Consider the following 18,683-nt stretch of genomic DNA (forward strand, 5'->3'; position numbering starts at 1 on the left):
GATAGGCCCCAGGTGGGCTCGAATGGAACCTGAGGCGAGGGCAAAGCGAGGCGCGTCCGAGACGGGCCCGACGGGGCCATGCCAGAGCACGCTAACAGGCAGCACCAACCCGCCCTGCCGCAGCCCCCCGAGCTCGCGGAAAGGCGCGGAGCTACGCGAGGCGCGGAGCGGCCCGTACCTCAGCGCGGCGGCGCTCCGCTCCTCCCCGCCCCGCCCCGCCCCGGCCCCGCCCGGCGGCTGCGCCTGCCCGCCCTCCCCGCCAATAAATAGGGGCGGTCGGGCAGCGGCTTTCCGCAGAGCAGTCGCTGGCCCCCTGCAGCTATGAGCTCGTACGGCTACGACCCGTTCTTCCCCTCCTACAAGCGGCGGTACGCCGAGAGCCCGCGGCTCCATGTCTCGGCGATGCGCAGCAGCGGCGGCTACAGCTCGGCGCGCTCGGCGTACTCCAGCCTGTCGGCGCCCGTCTCCTCGGTGTCGGTGCGGCGCAGTTATGCTACCTCCAGCGCCTCGGGCTCCCTCCTGCACTCGGTGGACAGCCTCGACCTGAGCCAGGTAGCGGCCATCAGTAACGACCTCAAGTCCATCCGCAGCCAGGAGCGGGCGCAGCTGCAGGACCTCAACGACCGCTTCGCCTGCTTCATCGAGCGGGTGCACGAGCTGGAGCAGCAGAACAAGGTGCTGGAGGCCGAGCTGCTGGTGCTGCGGCAGAAGCACGCCGAGCCCTCCCGCTTCCGCGCCCTCTACGAGCAGGAGATCCGCGAGCTGCGCCTGGCCGCCGAGGAGGCGACGAGCGAGAAGCAGGCGCTGCAGGGCGAGCGGGAGAGCCTGGAGGAGACGCTGCGCGGGCTGCAGGCGCGCTACGAGGAGGAGGTGCTGAGCCGGGAGGACGCGGAGGCGCGGCTGCTGGAGGTGCGGAAGGGCGCGGACGAGGCGGCGCTGGCGCGGGCGGAGCTGGAGAAGCGGGTGGACAGCCTGCTCGACGAGCTGGCCTTCCTCAAGAAGGTGCATGAGGAGGAGCTGGCGGAGCTGCAGGCGCAGATCCAGTACGCGCACCTCTCCGTGGAGATGGACGTGTCGGCTAAGCCCGACCTCTCGGCCGCCCTGCGCGACATCCGCGCTCAGTACGAGAAGCTGGCGGCTCGCAACATGCAGAACGCCGAGGAGTGGTTCCGCAGCCGCTTCACCGTCCTCAGCGAGAGCGCTGCCAAGAACACCGACGCCGTCCGCGCCGCCAAGGACGAGGTCTCCGAGAGCCGCCGCCTGCTCAAGGCCAAGACGCTGGAGATCGAGGCCACCCGCGGCATGAACGAGGCGCTGGAGAAGCAGCTGCAGGAGCTGGAAGAGAAGCAGAGCGCCGACATCTCCGCCCTGCAGGTGAGCGGTCGGGGTGTGCAGGGGGAGGCTGTCCGGGCATCCTGGGAACGGGGGCATATAGCTATATTGCACATCCAGCTCTAAGGGGTCATAAAATTATAACGCAAAATGCCACAGAGATAGCTCTGTGGCATTTGCTGCTGTGGCAAATGCATGGGATGCAATTTATCTATATACGGCTAAAGCCCTAACTATATCGTTATAAAAAAATATCCTTAAGCTAAAACTAGAAAAAGCATCTATAGGCTAAAACCCAAATGAAGCGATACACAAATGCCACGCATGCTTTAGTCCTTGGATAGCAGAAAATTGGGCTCTTAACCTTAAATAGGGATGGAATAATAGGGTGTGGATAGAGGGGTTGGGAGAACCCTGCCAGGGAAGGTGGGATTTGGTAAATTATGCCTTTTTGGCTGAGGGTGGAGCTGGAGCTGTTCCTTTTCTCTGTCTGCTAGAGGAAGATTAAGTCAATAGGACTGGAGAAATTCCTTGCGAGGTATTATTGTGAGACATGGGACAACTAAGAATTTTACGCTGTCAATATTGTTACTTCCAACAGGATACAATCAACAAATTGGAGAATGAGCTGAGAACCACGAAGAGTGAAATGGCCCGGTACTTGAAGGAATATCAAGATCTGCTCAATGTGAAAATGGCCCTGGACATCGAAATTGCAGCATACAGGTATGATGGGGGGACTGTTTTAGTAAGTCGCAACTCAGATCAGGTTCCTGTTCTCTCTGAGAGAATTCATTTTAATTATCATTCCTCCAGCAGAAATTTTCATAGATAGGTGTCAAGAGTTTAATCAGGTCTTCTCCATTGTCTTGCTATTGGAAGAAGCAGTGGTTTTGAGGTAAAATACTTGCTTAAAGCAACATCTTCGGTGTAGCAAGCTTCAGCGAGTCTAATTGTATGTATATGCATACAGAACTCTTAGCTTGGCAATATATCATCTCAGTTCTCCATCTTTACAGATAAAAATACCTGTTCTGTACTTCCAGTGAAGAGATTTTGTGTCACTGGAACTCCTTCATACAGATGGCCGCATTCTCAAAACTGGAAATCCCTTACATGCTTTTAAGAACGGGCTTTGTTTCTAACTCACAGAAGCAATCTCCTTTGTAAACAGCAGAATTGCTGTTACAATTCTATTACAGCAGAATTGCTGCTAAATAGCTGTTTAATGTTTTGTCCCAGATACTGTTAGAAATGGCAAATGCTGAAATGAAGTTTCTATGAATGCCACAAGGGGGAATATTGAGAAGGTGGCTATAAACCTTGTCTTGGTTGTCTATAACCTCAGCCAAGGTTGTCTCTAAACCTTGGCTAAACATAACATCAGATTATTATATCTGCATTGTTCTCTGCAACCCTACAGGTTACCAAAATACACCTCTAGCTTCACCTGCTATAGGAACCTAATCCTAGGGGTTTTTTCCCCATTATTTCTTCTAACAAGGAAAAGTATTAATTCACCAGTAACACACACCTCTGAAACTCTTACATTATCCCAAGAGATGGGGTAGCATTGCCACATAGATATTCATTATGGGCTAGTTTTTGCACTCTAAGTATGCAGTCTCTAGGGCTTGTGCTGCTCAAAGCATAACAGTGTCTTGGTCCATAGCTGAATCTGCTGAATACTGCTGCAGCATAACTAAGTCATTTCTGTTTGCTTTTTTTCTGCTAGGAAACTGCTGGAAGGCGAAGAGACCCGACTCAGTTTCACTAGTGTTGGGAGCATCACCAGTGGCTACACCCAGGCTGCCCCGACTTTTGGCAGGTCTGCCTACAGTGGTCTCCAATCCAGCTCCTACTTGATGACAACCCGTTCCTTCCCCACGTACTACTCCAGTCATGTCCAGGAAGAGCAGATTGAAATAGAGGAAACAATTGAGGCTGCTAAGGTCGCGGAAGCCAAGGCAGCCCCTGCAGAAGAAGGTGAGGAGGAAGAGAAAGAGGAAGGTGAGGAAGAAGCGGGAGGTGAAGAGGCTGAAGAAGAGGAGGAAGGTACTTACAGTTACTTTCAAATCCCTCTCTTTCATGCTTCACCCTGCTCATATGGGGTAAAACCCAGAAATGCTGATGACCAAGTCTAATGATTAGACCCCTCATTGTCTGCTCACATGAGCAAAGGATCATGGGATTAAGCACACAGCACTTAAGCAGGAAAGCCTGAATATTGAATGGAAGATAAGGTTAATGTTCAATATCAGGCAGATGATAGGACTAATTATAGTCCTTTGGAAATCACTGGGTGTTTTCCATTCAAGTTTCCAAAAGTGAGAATGCTAATACTTTAACGGCTTGTAATGTTGTATTCATATGGCAGCAAATAGTACTTGGCTATTACAGACATCCTCAAAAAGAAGGAACAAGGACATCCTGAGATAAATACTAATTCCCAGAGCGTAGCCCATGATAATAGGAACATCCAGCTGATGTCTGTGGATGTAACTGTTGGGTTCAGTGGATAGCAATATCTATTGCCTCTGAGGTCTACGTAGTTTTCTTGTTCAAGCAAAGTATATGTCACTTCCTTTGTGCCGTAATTTATTTACCAAAGTCACATTTTAAAGAAAATATAAAAGGAATGTTATCCAGAGTTGCTTTTCCTGACTTCAGTTGCATAGCTCTGAAGGATTTAACCTAAACATACCTGAAATGCATTGGTTACCCTTAAACTATTCTAGGAGTTTATTAGTGTAAAGATGAATTATAATGAAATTACAGCTAAAGAGAGCAACAGCAAGATTCCTTTTTGAACTAAAGTCTTTGGATAAGGCTTAAAGCAATGAGTCCACAGTCAGTATTTTTCAAGGCCATGACTTTGAAAAGACCTATAAAGGAGTTTCACTCCCTCTGAAATCTAGGATAGTTGGTTGTGTAGTTTTGTTGGTCTCCCTTGCAAGTCCTAGATAAATGTCCCTGGTTTCATGCAAAATGACTTGCCAGCCCCATCAGGTTTAGCTGGCTGCCATCCAAATGTGTGGGGTTGAAGGATGCAGGTACACTGGCTCCCATTAAATTGGGATTAGGAACAGTACGTAGATGTGGAATATTTCTTTTTGTCTTTCAAAGGTGCTAAGGAAGAATCTGAAGAAGCCAAAGAGGGTGAGGAAGAGGAAGGAGAAGGGGAAGAAACAGCAGCTGAAGAAGGGGAGGAGTCTCAGGAAACTGCTGAGGAAACTGGTGAGGAGGAGAAGGAAGAGAAGGAAGAGAAAGAAGCAGCAGGAAAGGAAGAGAGTGAAGTGAAAAAGAAGGCCTGATTTTTAGTCAATCTAGCTTTCTCATCAGGCCAATGGAGTAAACAATGATTGACTGAGCTAAAATTGCAGTCTCACATATTTAATTCAGTGACCACTGAGGTTTAAAGTTAATGATCTATGATGTTTCTCTCTGTGCAGAGTATCAGTATGCTTGCAGAGCACCCACTGGCTTGCTCCCTGAATGCCGCATGGTCTACACGTATGAATTCAGGGGTTATGTCTTTCTTGGGTGATTCAGAACCTTAAAATTTAAAACGGGGGGAAAAAAATAAGTCATGGGAATGAAAGTTATCTTTAACTTGCATTTAAAATAATTACGGAAACCTTGGGAGGGTAAAATAATGGAGGCTTCAATAAGTGTGTGCAATAAAGCTAGTCAATAAAGTTACAGAAATGCTTACACAGATTCCTTGTATGTGTCATGTGTCACTAATGCACTTAAAAGGTTGATAAAGTGGTGTATCGCACTCATCTTTCAAGCCTGTGTAACAGGATGTGGGATACTGGTTTCTGTCTCTAGCTGATATGCTTGGGGGACTAGTAGGTGGACAAAGTTTCTTGATGGGGCTGTAAAATTTCACATGGAAGTCTTACAATGGTAAAAATACACTGGTGTCCAAATGTGCTCTTAGCTTTGATGGGTCTCACTGGGCTGTTGTATGCACACAAGCACAAAGTCCCTTTTGCCTTTTGAAAAAAGGAGAAATTTTAACAAACCAGTACAGAAGCAAAATGCAAACATGGCTGTTAAACAGTGGTAGGCAGTTGTTCGATGTTTTGACAGGTCAGTGATGAAAGGGAAGAATAACTGTGGAGGTAGCTGAGACTTGGAGCAATGACTGTATATTTAAAAAGGAAAAAAGCTGGGGTGAGGTGTTAGAGGGAAGGACAATGTGGGAGGGAGTTTTCTCTGCTACTCAAATGTGCTGCCTCTCCAGGGTGCTATCTTTAAGTCAATCCACTATGGACTGAAGAGGCTAATTCTCTTTTGAGAAACTTTTGAAGTTTTGAGTGTGAGCTAAAGAAAGGTCTAATCTGTGCTCAGGCCTAAAATAGGAACAGCTCAAATAGCAGCAAAGCCTGGCAATTCTGAAAGCAATGTCAAGTGTCCTGTGGTCTGAGCCTGCTTGTTTTCAATTAGCCAGAGTTGATAAATAAAGCTAAACCTTGTGCTAAGGGCAAGTATTAGACTAATGCTGCAAATTAAACCCATGGAAACCCATGTTAAAATGCATTACATGGCTGCACTAAAAGTTTTTGGTCACACTTAGCTAGATGGATTTTTGCATAGGATTTTGGGGTAACTTTTAATTTTGTACACTGACTTCATGGTATCAGTTGATTTGCATTGGTTCTCCTCAATGGCTACGTTCAGAGAGAAAGGAAGTGTCTTTGTATAAAAATTTATAGGGGTGTTCCAAAAGCATCTCCTTTGAAAGAGTTATAAAGATGATGAGGGGATGAGGTAAGCACTTAAAGCAATTCTTTCCCTCCATGTTCCCAGGAAAAACAGCAGGAGAAAGAAAAAGCACCTTTGGTAAAACCATTCAGGAAACAGAGCTTGTATGCATATGTAATAATTCCAGTAACTCCAGGGAGTTCCAGTATCATTTCCAAATGCTTAATATTTTCCCCCCTACTTTCTTGGGGTTTTTGATGCTTTTGAGAACCAGAAGACAAATGAGTAAATTAATTTTCCCTTTCTTCAACAACATCTCTTTTAAGTCTTTCTTTTCACATTTCCCTTCTGCTTTAATGGAGATTTTTCTACATGTGTTTCTGCAGACTTACACTTACAAAGCAGATTTTATTTTCTATCTTCAGGAAAGCAGTGGTGAGCGGGGGGGGTACTTGCAGTACCACAGGCCAGAGACTTGACACATGCTGCTTGCTCGGTGCTTTTAAAAGCTATTGATGGAATTGCAGGAGACCTGCTCCTTTTGGTATGTGATACCCTTAGTCCAAACAGCAGAATATTGAGTCTAAGAGATAGTACTTGGAAATTCACTTAAGTGCCCTGTGAGAAGATGCTTAGTGTGGCACTTCAGTTGGGAGAGAGGTTCTGCTCCTACAGAGCAAAAAACATGTTATGCACCAGATCAGAACTCATCACAGCCATTAAAGCCACACCACTGTGAAATAGATTGGCATCTATTAAAACCACTGCCCCATCCTGCCTTTCTCCAAGCACTCTGAGCTCCTTTTAACTTTTCAATACCTGATTTTGCTCCCTCTTTCATGTCTTCTTTTGCAGATAAACTCCTCCTTCATTCAGTCCTTCGTATCCCTTTCACTTCTGGGAAGCAATACAGCCTGCAGCTCTCCAAATCGTTGCAGCCAGGCTGCTAGGGATGCTCTTAAACCAGCACATTTAGAGATACACCAGCAAACACATTTCTCCTTGCAGTGTATCTCAGTCCGATCCCCACTCCTTATGTTATTTTTAATGTATTACAGCTAAAGGAGAGATTTCACAACTCTGCAGGAAATGTGTGAGTCACAGCCGTGGCAATGAGCTGCAGAGAGTGGCAAGCTGCAGTGACTGTCCAGCCTAGTTTGCCACCTCCAGTCCTGCCTTGCTTGTAAGGTAAACTGGTGGGAGGGAGGATGGAAGTGTGCTTTTTATGTGCCGAGATGCTCTCAGGGTTGTGGGGATCCTGCTGGCAACCCTTGTTTTACCTTTGAAAATCCAGGAGCTTGCTTTGACGCAATGCAGTAAAAGCAGGCAGAGGGAGACACGATAGAAACTTTAACCCAAGTTGCAGCTGCAAGTAAAGCCACGAGTCTGTCCCTGAGTTTTCTTTGCTGTTTGGGCAGGTGGGGTCTTGATCAGGCTGAGTTCTCATCACAGGGAAGACAAATACAAGCAGGTCCTGTGCTTTTCTTGAGATACACATACACACACACTCCCCTTCCAGTCCGCAAGAGGAAAAGTTGTACAGATATAATATCCAGATTATAGGAATTTGCCTTCTAGTAACTAAATAATTGACAATTCATCATTTGCTGCCTTCCTAGATTAGTTAAGGGTAGTTTAATCCTGAACTGAGAAGGAAGAAAGCCCACATGTGAGTGGGAAAAGCACAGACCCTGATGCCTGGAGAAAATTCTAGTGCCTGACTCAGCTCCCTAGCAAATGCAACCTATTTGTGTTTTGTAACACTTCCCAGCTTGTTTCCACCTGGAATTTAGTCCTGGGATGCTGAAAATCTCTTAATCATAGCGCTTCCGCAAGCCGATACGGTAAAAAAAGTCCTGTTTTAGAGCCCTCCAGCTCCTGAAGTCAGGGGGGTCTTGATGGTCCACCTTAAATAAGATGCATAAACCTTCACAGTAACTTCCTTTAATTATTGTTTTTCCCTTCATGGAGTCTTTCGTATTGATCAATGAACTTCTGTGTCTGAAAGTAATTAATCCCTTCACTGGCTATGCACAGTCTGAAGCAGTAATTGGTGCAGAACAGGCAAATAACATACTATTTATGCATCTCTGCCCTGGAATTATGCGATCTTTTGAAACTGTTTGATTGCAGATGTCAGTAGACAAAACCTCTTGGCAACATTAAATATTAATCAGTTCTTATAGTTTTATAAATATTTAGAAATGTGTTAACCAGTTGCTTATTTCTCTTAGGATTTGATGGAAATATTTGCAGTGGGAAAGAGACTAAACTCACAAATTTATTTTATGTGTTAGAGCAGAGAAAAAAAATGCAGTTGTGGGTAATAACTAAAGGCTGCAATATGTTTTCGGTGGAAAAGGGGGGCGAAATGAGGATATTTTGAAATATACCATGCCAGTGGGTAGCCCAGGAGTTTGCCTCCCACGCAGGCTATGCAATGAATTCCCAAAACCATGCAGGAAAATCGATGTACCCTGGGCAGAAGCGTTGATACAGCCCCTTTGTACAAGAAACTGCAATCCTGGCTGGACTGCCAATGTGCAAGCAGAATCAAAACAACACAAATAATAATCTCTAGGTCCTTGTACCTGTATCCTACCAGAACTGAAAAGAAAGCATAACATGAAAAATAGCAAGCCAGTTTGGGATCCCACCTGCACCTGTGTAAGCCCACGTTAACATGATGTTCTTGAGTCTCCCACTGACATTGAAATTTAATTCTCTGTACAAGGTCACCCTTCTTTGTCTTGATGCTGAAGATGCTGAGGGGTGGTAGCCCACTGGCAGTGGGCCACGTTTTAGCAGATTCTAGAACTTACTTGGAAGCACATAAACAGAAAGTTTTATGTTAAATATTGGTCTCTGGTTTAGTTTTTGGTTTTAGTGGTGGTGTTCTCTTGAAAATTTTGATTAGACCCAAGAGAAAAATAGCTTCAATGCTCACAAACCATTGGGCATTTCTATATTTTAACATAACTTGGCGCAAACACTTACTGACAATAGGTGAGTGTGACTGGGCTACTTAACTTCTTATTCATACAGGGATTGTTATTTTTATGTCACGTACACATGTAACTTTCACACATAAGCTTGCTACAGAGAAGCTGCCATTTAATTTGCTAACTCTGCTTTAATTAAACGTCACCCAACCAGCAAGCTGTTGAGCACAGATTTCCATTATTGATATCAGCAGGAGAAACATTCATTACTTCGCTACACAAAGACATTCAGATTTGTTTGAAAGGCTTATCTGCTGTGGACTTTTCACAATTTCTCCAGTGAAGAACATGCAAAACCCTTTCAATTAAAGACTACTTGATCTTCAATTATTGATAGGGTAAAGAATTGGAAGGCATATGCAAATCATAGATTTTGATCAGACCCTCAATTAGTCAACGGATTTCAGGACAGTCCATGTACTGAACCCAGGCTTAAAAATGATTTGCATTTCTTTGCTAGTTACGGGAGGTAAGGCATGAGCAGTGTTTTTAATTTTCCTTTTGAAATGTGCTAGAAATAAACACAATATTAATCCCATAATAAGACATATTAGTTCCCCAAATTGGAGTTGGGGCCCTTCTCTTTTTCCCTTTGTTTCATTTGTCTCCATTTATTTTCCATGTGGTGGGATTTTAGAGGGCCCTTTAATTAGCTTTCTTTTTAATAAAGCCAACCTGGAAGTAGCGGTAGACATAGACCAACCCTTAGGAGACTTTTCTGTTGGAAATTAAAAAATGCTTTAATTTGATTTTATCTGTCAGTCATACCAGGTATAATCTGAGCCCTACCCAGCCTCACTTCAGACTCTGGAAGCTATTTCTACAGCTGTTTTCCAATGGACAAATATTTAAAAAATTTGCTAGGAATATTTTTGATATATGATACCAGTATCATCTCTGGGACAGTTTCCTTTTTCCAGGAATTCATTTCCTCTTGATTTTGGAATTTTGTGTTTAGAGGCAGATGTACTTGTTGATCATTTGAGACAGAATTGATAAGGATGTTCCCATATAATTAAGGCAGGAGGGGAAAAAATAAACAGAAGCTACCCCATTTTGATGAACACATGGTGTCTTGGTTGAGATTACTTAATGGGTCTTTGCACACTTAAGTGAGAAGCTAGTGTCACAGAAAATACCATGACCAGTTGTGGTTCAGACAGGCTATCTTCCCTGGAAAATGAAGGAATGATCTGGAAATGGCCACATCTTTAAGGCTCTCCTTAAATGTTGAGAGTAGTGTGCGGGGAGGAAAATTATACTTGCAGAGTAACACTCTTACGCTTAGTACAAGCAGGATTGCTCAGATAAGTGATGTTAGCAGCCCGTGGCTCAGAGACCTTCCCATTGCTAGCAAAAGCAATTGCAATCCCTCTAAGCACCTAAAGGCCAGGCAATAGATTCCCCTTTACTCTAGAAAGCATGGGATATGGCTCTTAAGTATTTGCTTCAACCAGCTCAAGCATTTGTATTATGTTACAGGAAATTTGTTCATCACATGCAATTCGAACTTGTTTTCTAAATGAGGACACTAAGGAAAAACCACAAGCAACTTTTCAACCCAGGCACCTGTGTTCCTGTTCAGGACAGAGTATCACACTTCAGGGAAGGATCCGAGTTGGAAAAAAACCACCAGACAAGTCATGTTTTCAGTATTGACCTTTATTGAGCAAGAACTGCTGTGACTGTTTTACATCAAACAACAAAAGGTTGCGTACTGTGCATGTCAACTAGGTTCTCCCATGAGCAAAAGTCCACCCTAATTGCACCAGTGAGGTAAACATAATTATTTATAAGTAGCTTTTTTTAAGGCTAGGAGAGTTCTGGTTCTCATGAATATTCTATTACTGTTTTCTGTTCATTTTTGGCTCAGTTGGTTCTTTGCATAATACATCTTAAGTCGTTCCTCAGATATGTCCCTCCAACAGCTCAGGAAATTCAAAAGCTTCCTTTGCACTTTTCATCTCATGCACTATTATTAGTATTATTTTAGATCCCCAAGCTCTGTGGAGGGAGTACATCTTGAGCCTGCATGCATTCCCCCCCCCTCCCCTATATTGCACAAAAAAGTAAAATACTGTGTGTCTGGAGCCTCCATGAGAGAACCCGTTCTGCTTTGAAGCCGTCACTCACATGCATTTTGCAGCTGTCATATGGCTTAACCTTTTGCACCAACCCAAGCTCTTTAATTTTTTTAATTTAGCTATGATTTATTTTATTCGGTCTCTTTAATCTCTTTTACTATGGCATGTGAAGTAACTTTCTCCACTTTCTTGGTGGACACTAATTTCTCCTCAAAGCTTTCTTCATGTTCCTCTACCTTCTGAGTGACTGTCACCGACTTTGTGATATATGTGGTTGTACTGTCCCCACCTTCACCAGTGATTTTCTCTGCTTTTTTGGTTACTACAATTTTCTCACCCTTATCATCAACTGGACTCACATCTAGGCCATTAGTGACAACTCCCTTTTCCTCCTCAACCTCCTTCTCTTTGGATTCCTCCTCTTCCTTTTTCTCCTCCACCTCACCATTCACTGCAATGTCCTCTTTCCTGGACTCCTTCTCTACCTCTGCACTAATTTTTGTTACCTTTGTGACAGTGATGGTCTCCTCCACCACAGCCTTTTCATCTTTGACCGGGGAGGCCGGCTTCTCTGGAGAGCGGGGCTTCTCTGGGGTCGCCGGCTTCTCTGGAGAGCGGGGCTTCTCTGGGGTCGCCGGCTTCTCTGGAGAGCGGGGCTTCTCCGGGGTCGCCGGCTTCTCTGGAGAGCGGGGCTTCTCCGGGGTCGCCGGCTTCTCTGGGGTTGCCGGCTTCTCTGGAGAGCGGGGCTTCTCTGGGGTTGCTGCCTTGTCTGGAGAGGTTACCTTTGGTGTCGCTGGCTTCTCCGGAGATGCTGCTTTCTCTTCCTCCTTGGCTGGTTTCTCACCAGCCTTCTCCACCTTCTGTTCTTTTCCTGCTTCTGCAGCTGTTTCTTTCTGGACAGCCTTGGCCGGCTCTGTTACAGGGGATTTAGGGGGGGATTTAGGGGGGGACTTTGAGGGAGGTGTTTTGACCTTCTCTACCTTTGCTGCTACCTCTTCAGCTTTGCCCTTGGCCTCAGCTTCTTCCCCCTCTTCCTCAGCCTCCTCACCTTCTTCCTTTTCCTCTATTTCTTCTTTTTCAGAACCTCCTTCTTCTGCTGCATCGGATTTTGCAGCTTCTTCCTCCTCTGCTTCCTCTTCCTCCTTCTCTTCCTCCTCAGGTGCAGCTGCTTGTTCTGCAGCAGCCTTCTCAGGAGCAATTTCTTCCTCTGCAGCTGCTTCTTCTGCTTTTTCTTCCTCCTGTTCTTCCTGCTGGGTCTTGGCTGCCATTTCTTCTGCAATAGCTGCTAGGGCATCTTCCATTTCAGACTTTTCATCCTCTACCTTTGTCTCTTCAATGATTTCTTCTACAAACTTGTGCTGGACCTTCAGCTTTGGTGGTTCGATTTTTGTTTTCTGAATTTTAGTGGATGCTATTGTGACAGATGGTTGTCTGTGTGTGAATATGGGTCCAGTAATGCTTCCAGAGAAGGCACTGAATCTGGTCTCTTCACCCTCCAGTAGCTTCCTAAGGGAATCAGGAGGAAGGAAAAAAAATGAGCATAGAAACCCAACATAAGGGACAGCTATTAGAATATTTCCCTGTCAGCAGGATGAAACCAGTTTGTATGTGGAATATGCTAGAGCTGATCTGTGTAATCCATCGCTCACAGCCCCAGTTCAGCTTTCCTTGAATCAGCTCTTTTGCAAAATTCATATTCAGCAAACAGCTTTTAGCTTGGTTTGCATGTGGCAAGTGTAACACCTTCAGCTGATCACTTGAAATTCATGCCATAATGAAGGTTTTGACATTAAGGATAAGTCGGCACAGAGTATGGAAAAATAATTCACTTCATAGGATGCATTATGATGTGGGCGAACTGAGAATTTGACACAGCCAACAGACCCAAATCAAATATTGTGGCTGAGACATTCAAAGCCAATTAGAGCGGATGTCCTAGTTCAATAGTTTGGGCATCCACCTTTCTCATGTGGCTATGAAAACTGAAGAGACTTTTGTTCAGCTAACTTTGGCAGCAAACAGCTGTAGACCCTAGGGTATCTGTGTGTTTGTCTGAACAGCCTCAGGGATTTAAGCAAATCTGGAGATGGGTTTCTTTGGTCTTACTTTTCTTATATTCAAATGCATGTTTTTCATCTAAGCCTGTGACCCAGAAAAATCAGCAGTTCTCCGATGAGAGTTCTAAAGTGATGCAAAGGAGACTAAAAAAAACCTGCCAGGTGATGGCAATAGCAAGCAATGTTCCTGCTCCAGATTAGAGGGGATGCCTTTAAAGGAAAGTTGAGCAAGAAAAGCAAAAAAGTGTTTGTGACAAGCAGACTAGCACTCCCTGCTTGAAACCATGATCAAGCAAGCGCACTGTCTCTCTCAAGCGATAAGAGGGAATTCAAGTGACAAGCACCGCTTGCTTGGCATATGCAAAGCAAACAGGAATTAAAAATAAACTTGTCTTTTGCTGCATCTTCTGCTTTTGTAAACAAGGGCAGGATGCGGCACCAGGGTGCCACTGCACTGAGTCATGCTACCCTGTGCCCGCTGAGCTCGCTGGGAGCTGTGCCACTGGTTACCAGAGAGCCCGTCCCTAACGAGCTCTAGGTTCTTACTGCAAACGCTCCATGCTCTGTGTAGATTTTGAAACGGTTGTAATAATTTAGTCAAGCTCTAATTTTACTTGTGTTCACTGCATGCAGATATTTCTTATCTGTGGTAGAGCTTCCCAAGCCAGCAGCATCTGCAGCGCTATTAATATTCCAGGCATGTCCGCAGTGATCCTACTGTACCTGTATGCAGCAATTTCAATATCCAGGGCCATCTTGACATTGAGGAGGTCCTGGTATTCCCTCAAGTGACGTGCCATTTCCCACTTTGTTCCTCTAAGCTCGTTCTCCAGCTGATGAATCGTGTCCTGCAACAGAGACGCAGAAAACCTCTGTGACACAGACATACGCTTCACAGAGAGACGGAGCGGAAAAAAGTTCTCAAAAGGGACTTCCAGAAACTCTTTCTGGGAGGCAGTGCCAGGGCCAGAGCGGGACCCGCCCGGCGCCCCCCGCCCTCCCCGACACCTCCCTCCGCGGCCGGCCCGGGGGCCCAGCCCCGCAGCCAGCGCCGCCAGCTCCCCCCGCCCGCACCCGCGCTGCGGAGCTGCTGCCCGGGCACCCCCCCACCCCCCGCCGCCCGAACCGCGCTCGGCGCAGCCCGGGACGCCTCCGCGCTACCTGGTAGGTGCTGAGGTCGTTGTTGTGGCGCTCCTCGATGTCGCTGAGCTGCCGCTCCAGAGACTCCTTGGTGCCGCGCACCGACTCCAGCTCGATGCTCTTGGACTGCAGCTGCCGGCGGTACTCGGCGATCTCCTCCTTGGCGGAGCGGATGGCCTCCTTGTTCTGCTCGGCCGCCTCCGTCAGCTTGGCGTAGCGGCACTTGAACCACTCCTCGGCCTGGTGCATGTTGTGGTCGGACTGGCACTCCAGCTGGGCGCGGATCTCCTTCAGCGCCGTGGTGAGGTCGGTCTTCAGGTAGTCCTTCCTCTCCACGGTGGCGTGGGACGCCTGGAGCTGCGCCAGCAGCTCGGCCACCTCCTCCTCGTGGTTGCCCCGCAGGAAGGCCACCTCGTCCTGCAGCGACTGCACCTTCTTGTCCAGCTCCGCCCGCATCAGCGAGGCCTCCTCCATCTCCTTGCGCAGGGCGCGGATGGTGGCCTCCGTCTCGTCGCGCAGCCGCGCCTCATCCTCGAAGCGCTCCCGCAGGCGCTGGATGTCCTCCTCGATGTGCTCCGAGTCCAGCTGGATCTGCGCCTTCTCGTGGCTCACCTGCTCCAGCGCCCCGCGCAGCTCCCGCAGCTCCTGCTCGTAGGCGTCGCTCAGCTGCGCCCGCCCGGCGTGCTTCTGCCGCAGCGTCGCCAGCTCCGCCTCGATCTCCTTGTTCTGCTGCTCCAGGTAGTGCACCTTCTCGATGTAGCCGGCGAAGCGGTCGTTCAGCCCCTGCAGCTGCTCCTTCTCGTTGGAGCGGCTCAGCTTCAGCTCCGCCGCGCCGTTCAGCAGCGAGGACTGGCTGACGTCCAGGCTCTCGGCGGAGCTCAGCACCGTGGAGCCGTAGGCGGCCCGCGGCACCGCCAGGTTGGGGCGCTTGTAGGAGGAGGACACGGTGCTGCCCGAGCCCCGCGACCACGACTGCGAGCGGAAGCCGCTGGACGGGGAGGCGCTGGCGCGGCTGTAGGTGGCCCGGGTCTCGGTCACCCGGCGGTACGAGGGGTTGCCCAGGGGCTCCATGGTGTAGCTCATGGCGGGGCACTCGGGGGTGGCGGGCGGCGGCGCGGCGCTGCTCCGGCCGCCGCCGCCCCTTATATAGCCCCGCCGGGCGGCAGCGGGGCGGCCCCGCACACGTGTGCGGGGGGCGGCCTCCCCCCGGCCCTGCCCCGGCCCCGCCTCCCCTGCTCCGCCTCTCGCCTCCCCGGCTCCTGCCCCCTGCCCCGGCTCCCCCTTCCCTTCCCTTCCCTTCCCGCTTCCCCGCTCCCGCTTCCCGGCCCCCCAGCCCCTGATGCCCCCCGATGCCCCTTCCCCATTCCCCCTTCCCCTTGCTTCCCCTGTTCCCCTCCCCTCCTCCCTCCCCACTGCTCCTCCTTTCCCATTTCCCCTTGTCCCGCTCCCCCATTCCCTTCTCGCTCCCCCCTGCTCCCCCTTTCCCCTGCTCCTTGCCCCTGCTCCCCCTTCCCTAGGCCATCACCCTCTTCCTTTTCTTCCTTTTCTTCCTTTCCTTCCTTTCCTTTCCTTCTTGTCCTTCCTTTTCTTTCCCTTATTTCCTCCTTTTCTTCCTTCTCTTTCTCTTCTTTCTCTTATTGCCTTTCTCTCTTTTCTTTCTTTACTTTCTTTTCTTTATTTTCTTTATTTATTTTCTTTATTTTCTTTATTTTCTTTATTTTCTTTATTTTCTTTATTTTCTTTCTCTTATTGCCTTTATCTTTTCTTCCTTTCTTTTCTCTCTTTTCTTTCCTGTCTCTATCTCCCCCCCCGTCCCCCTCCCGCAGCGGCCATGGCGGAGCGGAGCGCGGTGCCGGCACCGGGCCGCTGCCGGGGGCGGCGGAGCAGCGCCTGGCGGAGCCCGCAGGGTAGGGCCCGGGCCCGGGGCCGGGGCCGGGACTGCGACCTCGACCGCGACCGCGACCGCGACCGCGACCGCGACCGCGACCGCGACCGGGACCGGCGTGGCACCGGCGGCTGCAGCACCACGGGCAGCTCCCGCCGGGCGAAGGAGCGGGGCCGCCCTGCAGCGGGCAGTCCCGGGGCGAGCGGGGGTGAGCAGGGGGCAGAGGGGTCCCACGATGCAGCCCCCCGCCCCCCCCGCATCCCCCCTTCCCCAGGCGGGGCCTGACGTTTGAAGGTCAAAAGCGGGCAGGGAAGGGAGGCCGGGTGGGTTCCGGGGCTGCTTTGCGGCAAGGAGGGCTCCCGCCAAGGCTTCGCCTCCGTTTGGGGTGGGGGCCAGGCGCAGGAAGGGGCTCTGCAGGGGGAGGCTGGGGCAGCCGGGCAGTCAGCAAGAGTGTGAAAGACCCCCCGGCATCCAAAATCCTTCACCGTAATCCTTCTCCGCCCCCCCCTTCCCTCCTCTCTTTTCCTCCCACCCTCACATTTTAATCTAACGCCTGGTGCATTGCTTAGAAATAAATTCTCCTTCTCTGAAACCTTGTTAAAAATTATGTTTACATGGTACGATATGCTTTGTATGGGCTGCATTACAGCGACTAGCTAACATCCAGGCTTTGAACTCCTCTTGGATGGATTACAGCTACATAGGCAATTGATTAGTAAGCTGCAAAGAAAAAAAAAACAACCTGCTGGTGCTAGAAAAAGCCCTGCCACAGCTCCCATTGTAAGGGGAAGAATGCTGAGGGGGGGAAATTTTAACTCCTCGCTCAGAAAGGTGCTGAAAAGGGTCTGCCTGTGTTCAGTCTGTGAATTTTTAAGCAGGTGATGTTGTTAGCAGGCAAAAGCCTTCTGAAAAATCGCCTTCTTGCCTTGAACCTGGGACACAGACAGTTCCTGGGCTTGATGCTGCCGTGTCTTCACTGTGGAGAGTTAGGGAAGTCTGAGGGACAGGGTTAAACTTTGCGAACCACAGGGAACACCGTGCCGCTGCTGGCTCATTAATATGATGCTGTCATAGGACTGCAGCACTGCAGTCAGTGGGGAAGTCAGAATTATCCAAGGTATCTGCTGAATTGTATTTGCAAACACAGGCAGTTAGATCCACTGGTTAACCTCTCTGGAGCTTTATATGAGAAACACCAAGAAAAGGTGTTATTATAATTGAAGCAATCAGGGATTCTAAATCTGTTCCATTAATTTTGCTGAAAGTTTTCTCCACAGGCAAAAAGCATCCCTTTGGATTTAATTGGAAGTCAAAACAAAATTACTGTCTATTACGGCATTGCGTTGTGTTTCCTTTTAGGGAAAAAGATATGTTACGATCTGGTTCATTACTGCTTTCTTCCCTGTTAAGTAAAGACTGGGAGGGGGGAACAGATCATGGTTTTCTACATATGGAAAACTTACTGTAAAGGAAACCATATGGTTAACAGAGGTGCTTGGGAGTTTTTATTATCCTTTTAATCTTCTGAAAACAAGCGAATGGTGTTGAACAGCAAGTAAGGAGGGGCACACTGAACTTTGTAATAGAACTCCCTTTCATTAAATACCCTGATGCATGGATCATTTTAAATCAATTTCCCCAGTACGCAAAATAAATTGTTGCTTTATAATCAAGCAGTGATAGCATTTGATTTATTTATTTAATATTGAAATTCAAGCAATGCAAACTTTTATAGAATACAATAATTTTCATAATACATATTGATTACCTTGAAAATCAGGATATTTAGATGAGAAGAAGTTTGCATTGAGAGGCATTTACAAGCACGTACAGAAATCCTCTGAAATAAAACACATTGTTTTAATTAAAAATACATTCTTGCAATGTTCGTTTCAGCTCCGTAATCAGATGCAGGTGGACGGAGCTCCTGCTACGTTACCCTGAAGGTGAGCTGAAGGTTAGAATGAGTCAGGGAAATCAGCCTAAAATGTTGCCTTATTTCTGATGAGCAACTAATCCCTTTTTCCTTTCTCTCCATAGCCACTTTGGAGACTTTGAAATGCAGACTAATATTTCTGCTTATAGAGAACTTTTTGCCTCAAAGTTTAACAAACAAGCATTGCTACTTCAGAGCGAACAGCAACCCGATGTCTCGGGCTTTGGAGCAGGAGGGAAGGAACAGGCACTCCCACAGACTCGAAAAGCAGCGGCATTGATTTTAATCTTGATCATACACTATTGACAAACCTGCATTAAAGAAATACAGAAGGATGAGACTGAGTTCTGCAGCCTCCTTAAAAAAAAAAAAAAAAGGAAACAAAATACAGAAGGCTGAGTTGTACCACAGCCTGACTGCTTCCAGATAAAGCAGTTTAAGATATATCCAATGATAATGAATTAACTTGAATATCTTTTAAAAAATGATAGACTCAGATGAGTAGATGAAAAGGGGTTTTTGGGTGGGGTTTTT

The 18,683-nt window shown here is 47.7% G+C and overlaps 2 protein-coding genes and 1 long non-coding RNA gene across 4 annotated transcripts; 2 read left to right on the forward strand and 1 right to left on the reverse strand.

Moving 5' to 3' along the window:
• The first annotated feature begins 302 nt into the window (after window positions 1-302).
• NEFL (neurofilament light chain) lies at window positions 303-5,052 on the forward strand. Of its 2 annotated transcripts, none has more exons than XM_072846305.1 (4): window positions 303-1,374; window positions 1,934-2,058; window positions 3,068-3,387; window positions 4,459-5,052. In XM_072846305.1, the coding sequence occupies exons 1-4, from the start codon at window positions 322-324 to the stop codon at window positions 4,644-4,646; spliced, it is 1,686 nt and encodes a 561-aa protein (XP_072702406.1). In that variant the 5' UTR covers window positions 303-321; the 3' UTR covers window positions 4,647-5,052. The 2 variants fall into 2 exon arrangements, with proteins under 2 accessions (XP_072702406.1, XP_072702407.1); XM_072846306.1 differs by having other exon boundaries at window positions 3,068-3,318.
• A 5,645-nt stretch (window positions 5,053-10,697) lies between these two features.
• On the reverse strand, window positions 10,698-15,460 carry NEFM (neurofilament medium chain). The gene is made up of 3 exons (XM_072846277.1): window positions 14,350-15,460; window positions 13,912-14,036; window positions 10,698-12,637 (listed from the first exon to the last, which is right to left on the reverse strand). The coding sequence occupies exons 1-3, from the start codon at window positions 15,409-15,411 to the stop codon at window positions 11,263-11,265; spliced, it is 2,562 nt and encodes an 853-aa protein (XP_072702378.1). The 5' UTR covers window positions 15,412-15,460; the 3' UTR covers window positions 10,698-11,262.
• An 884-nt stretch (window positions 15,461-16,344) lies between these two features.
• On the forward strand, window positions 16,345-18,381 carry LOC140643819 (uncharacterized). The gene is made up of 3 exons (XR_012039661.1): window positions 16,345-16,421; window positions 18,110-18,159; window positions 18,254-18,381. It is a non-coding gene; the product is annotated as an uncharacterized lncRNA (long non-coding RNA).
• The last annotated feature ends 302 nt before the right edge of the window (window positions 18,382-18,683 follow it).

This window comes from Ciconia boyciana, chromosome 25, assembly GCF_034638445.1.
Source record: "Ciconia boyciana chromosome 25, ASM3463844v1, whole genome shotgun sequence".
Taxonomy (NCBI): domain Eukaryota; kingdom Metazoa; phylum Chordata; class Aves; order Ciconiiformes; family Ciconiidae; genus Ciconia; species Ciconia boyciana.

What these genes read in the sequence shown, in the direction of transcription:
- NEFL (XM_072846305.1), top strand. Translation starts at nt 322, where the DNA reads ATGAGCTCGTACGGCTACGACCCGTTCTTCCCCTCCTACAAGCGGCGG. An exon ending in CCGACATCTCCGCCCTGCAG is followed by an intron (nt 1,375 to 1,933) that starts GTGAGCGGTCGG and finishes TACTTCCAACAG; the next exon opens with GATACAATCAACAAATTGGA. An exon ending in ATCGAAATTGCAGCATACAG is followed by an intron (nt 2,059 to 3,067) that starts GTATGATGGGGG and finishes TTTTTCTGCTAG; the next exon opens with GAAACTGCTGGAAGGCGAAG.
- NEFM (XM_072846277.1), bottom strand. Translation starts at nt 15,411, where the DNA reads ATGAGCTACACCATGGAGCCCCTGGGCAACCCCTCGTACCGCCGGGTG. An exon ending in ACGACCTCAGCACCTACCAG is followed by an intron (nt 14,037 to 14,349) that starts GTAGCGCGGAGG and finishes TCTCTGTTGCAG; the next exon opens with GACACGATTCATCAGCTGGA. An exon ending in ATTGAAATTGCTGCATACAG is followed by an intron (nt 12,638 to 13,911) that starts GTACAGTAGGAT and finishes TGATTCCCTTAG; the next exon opens with GAAGCTACTGGAGGGTGAAG.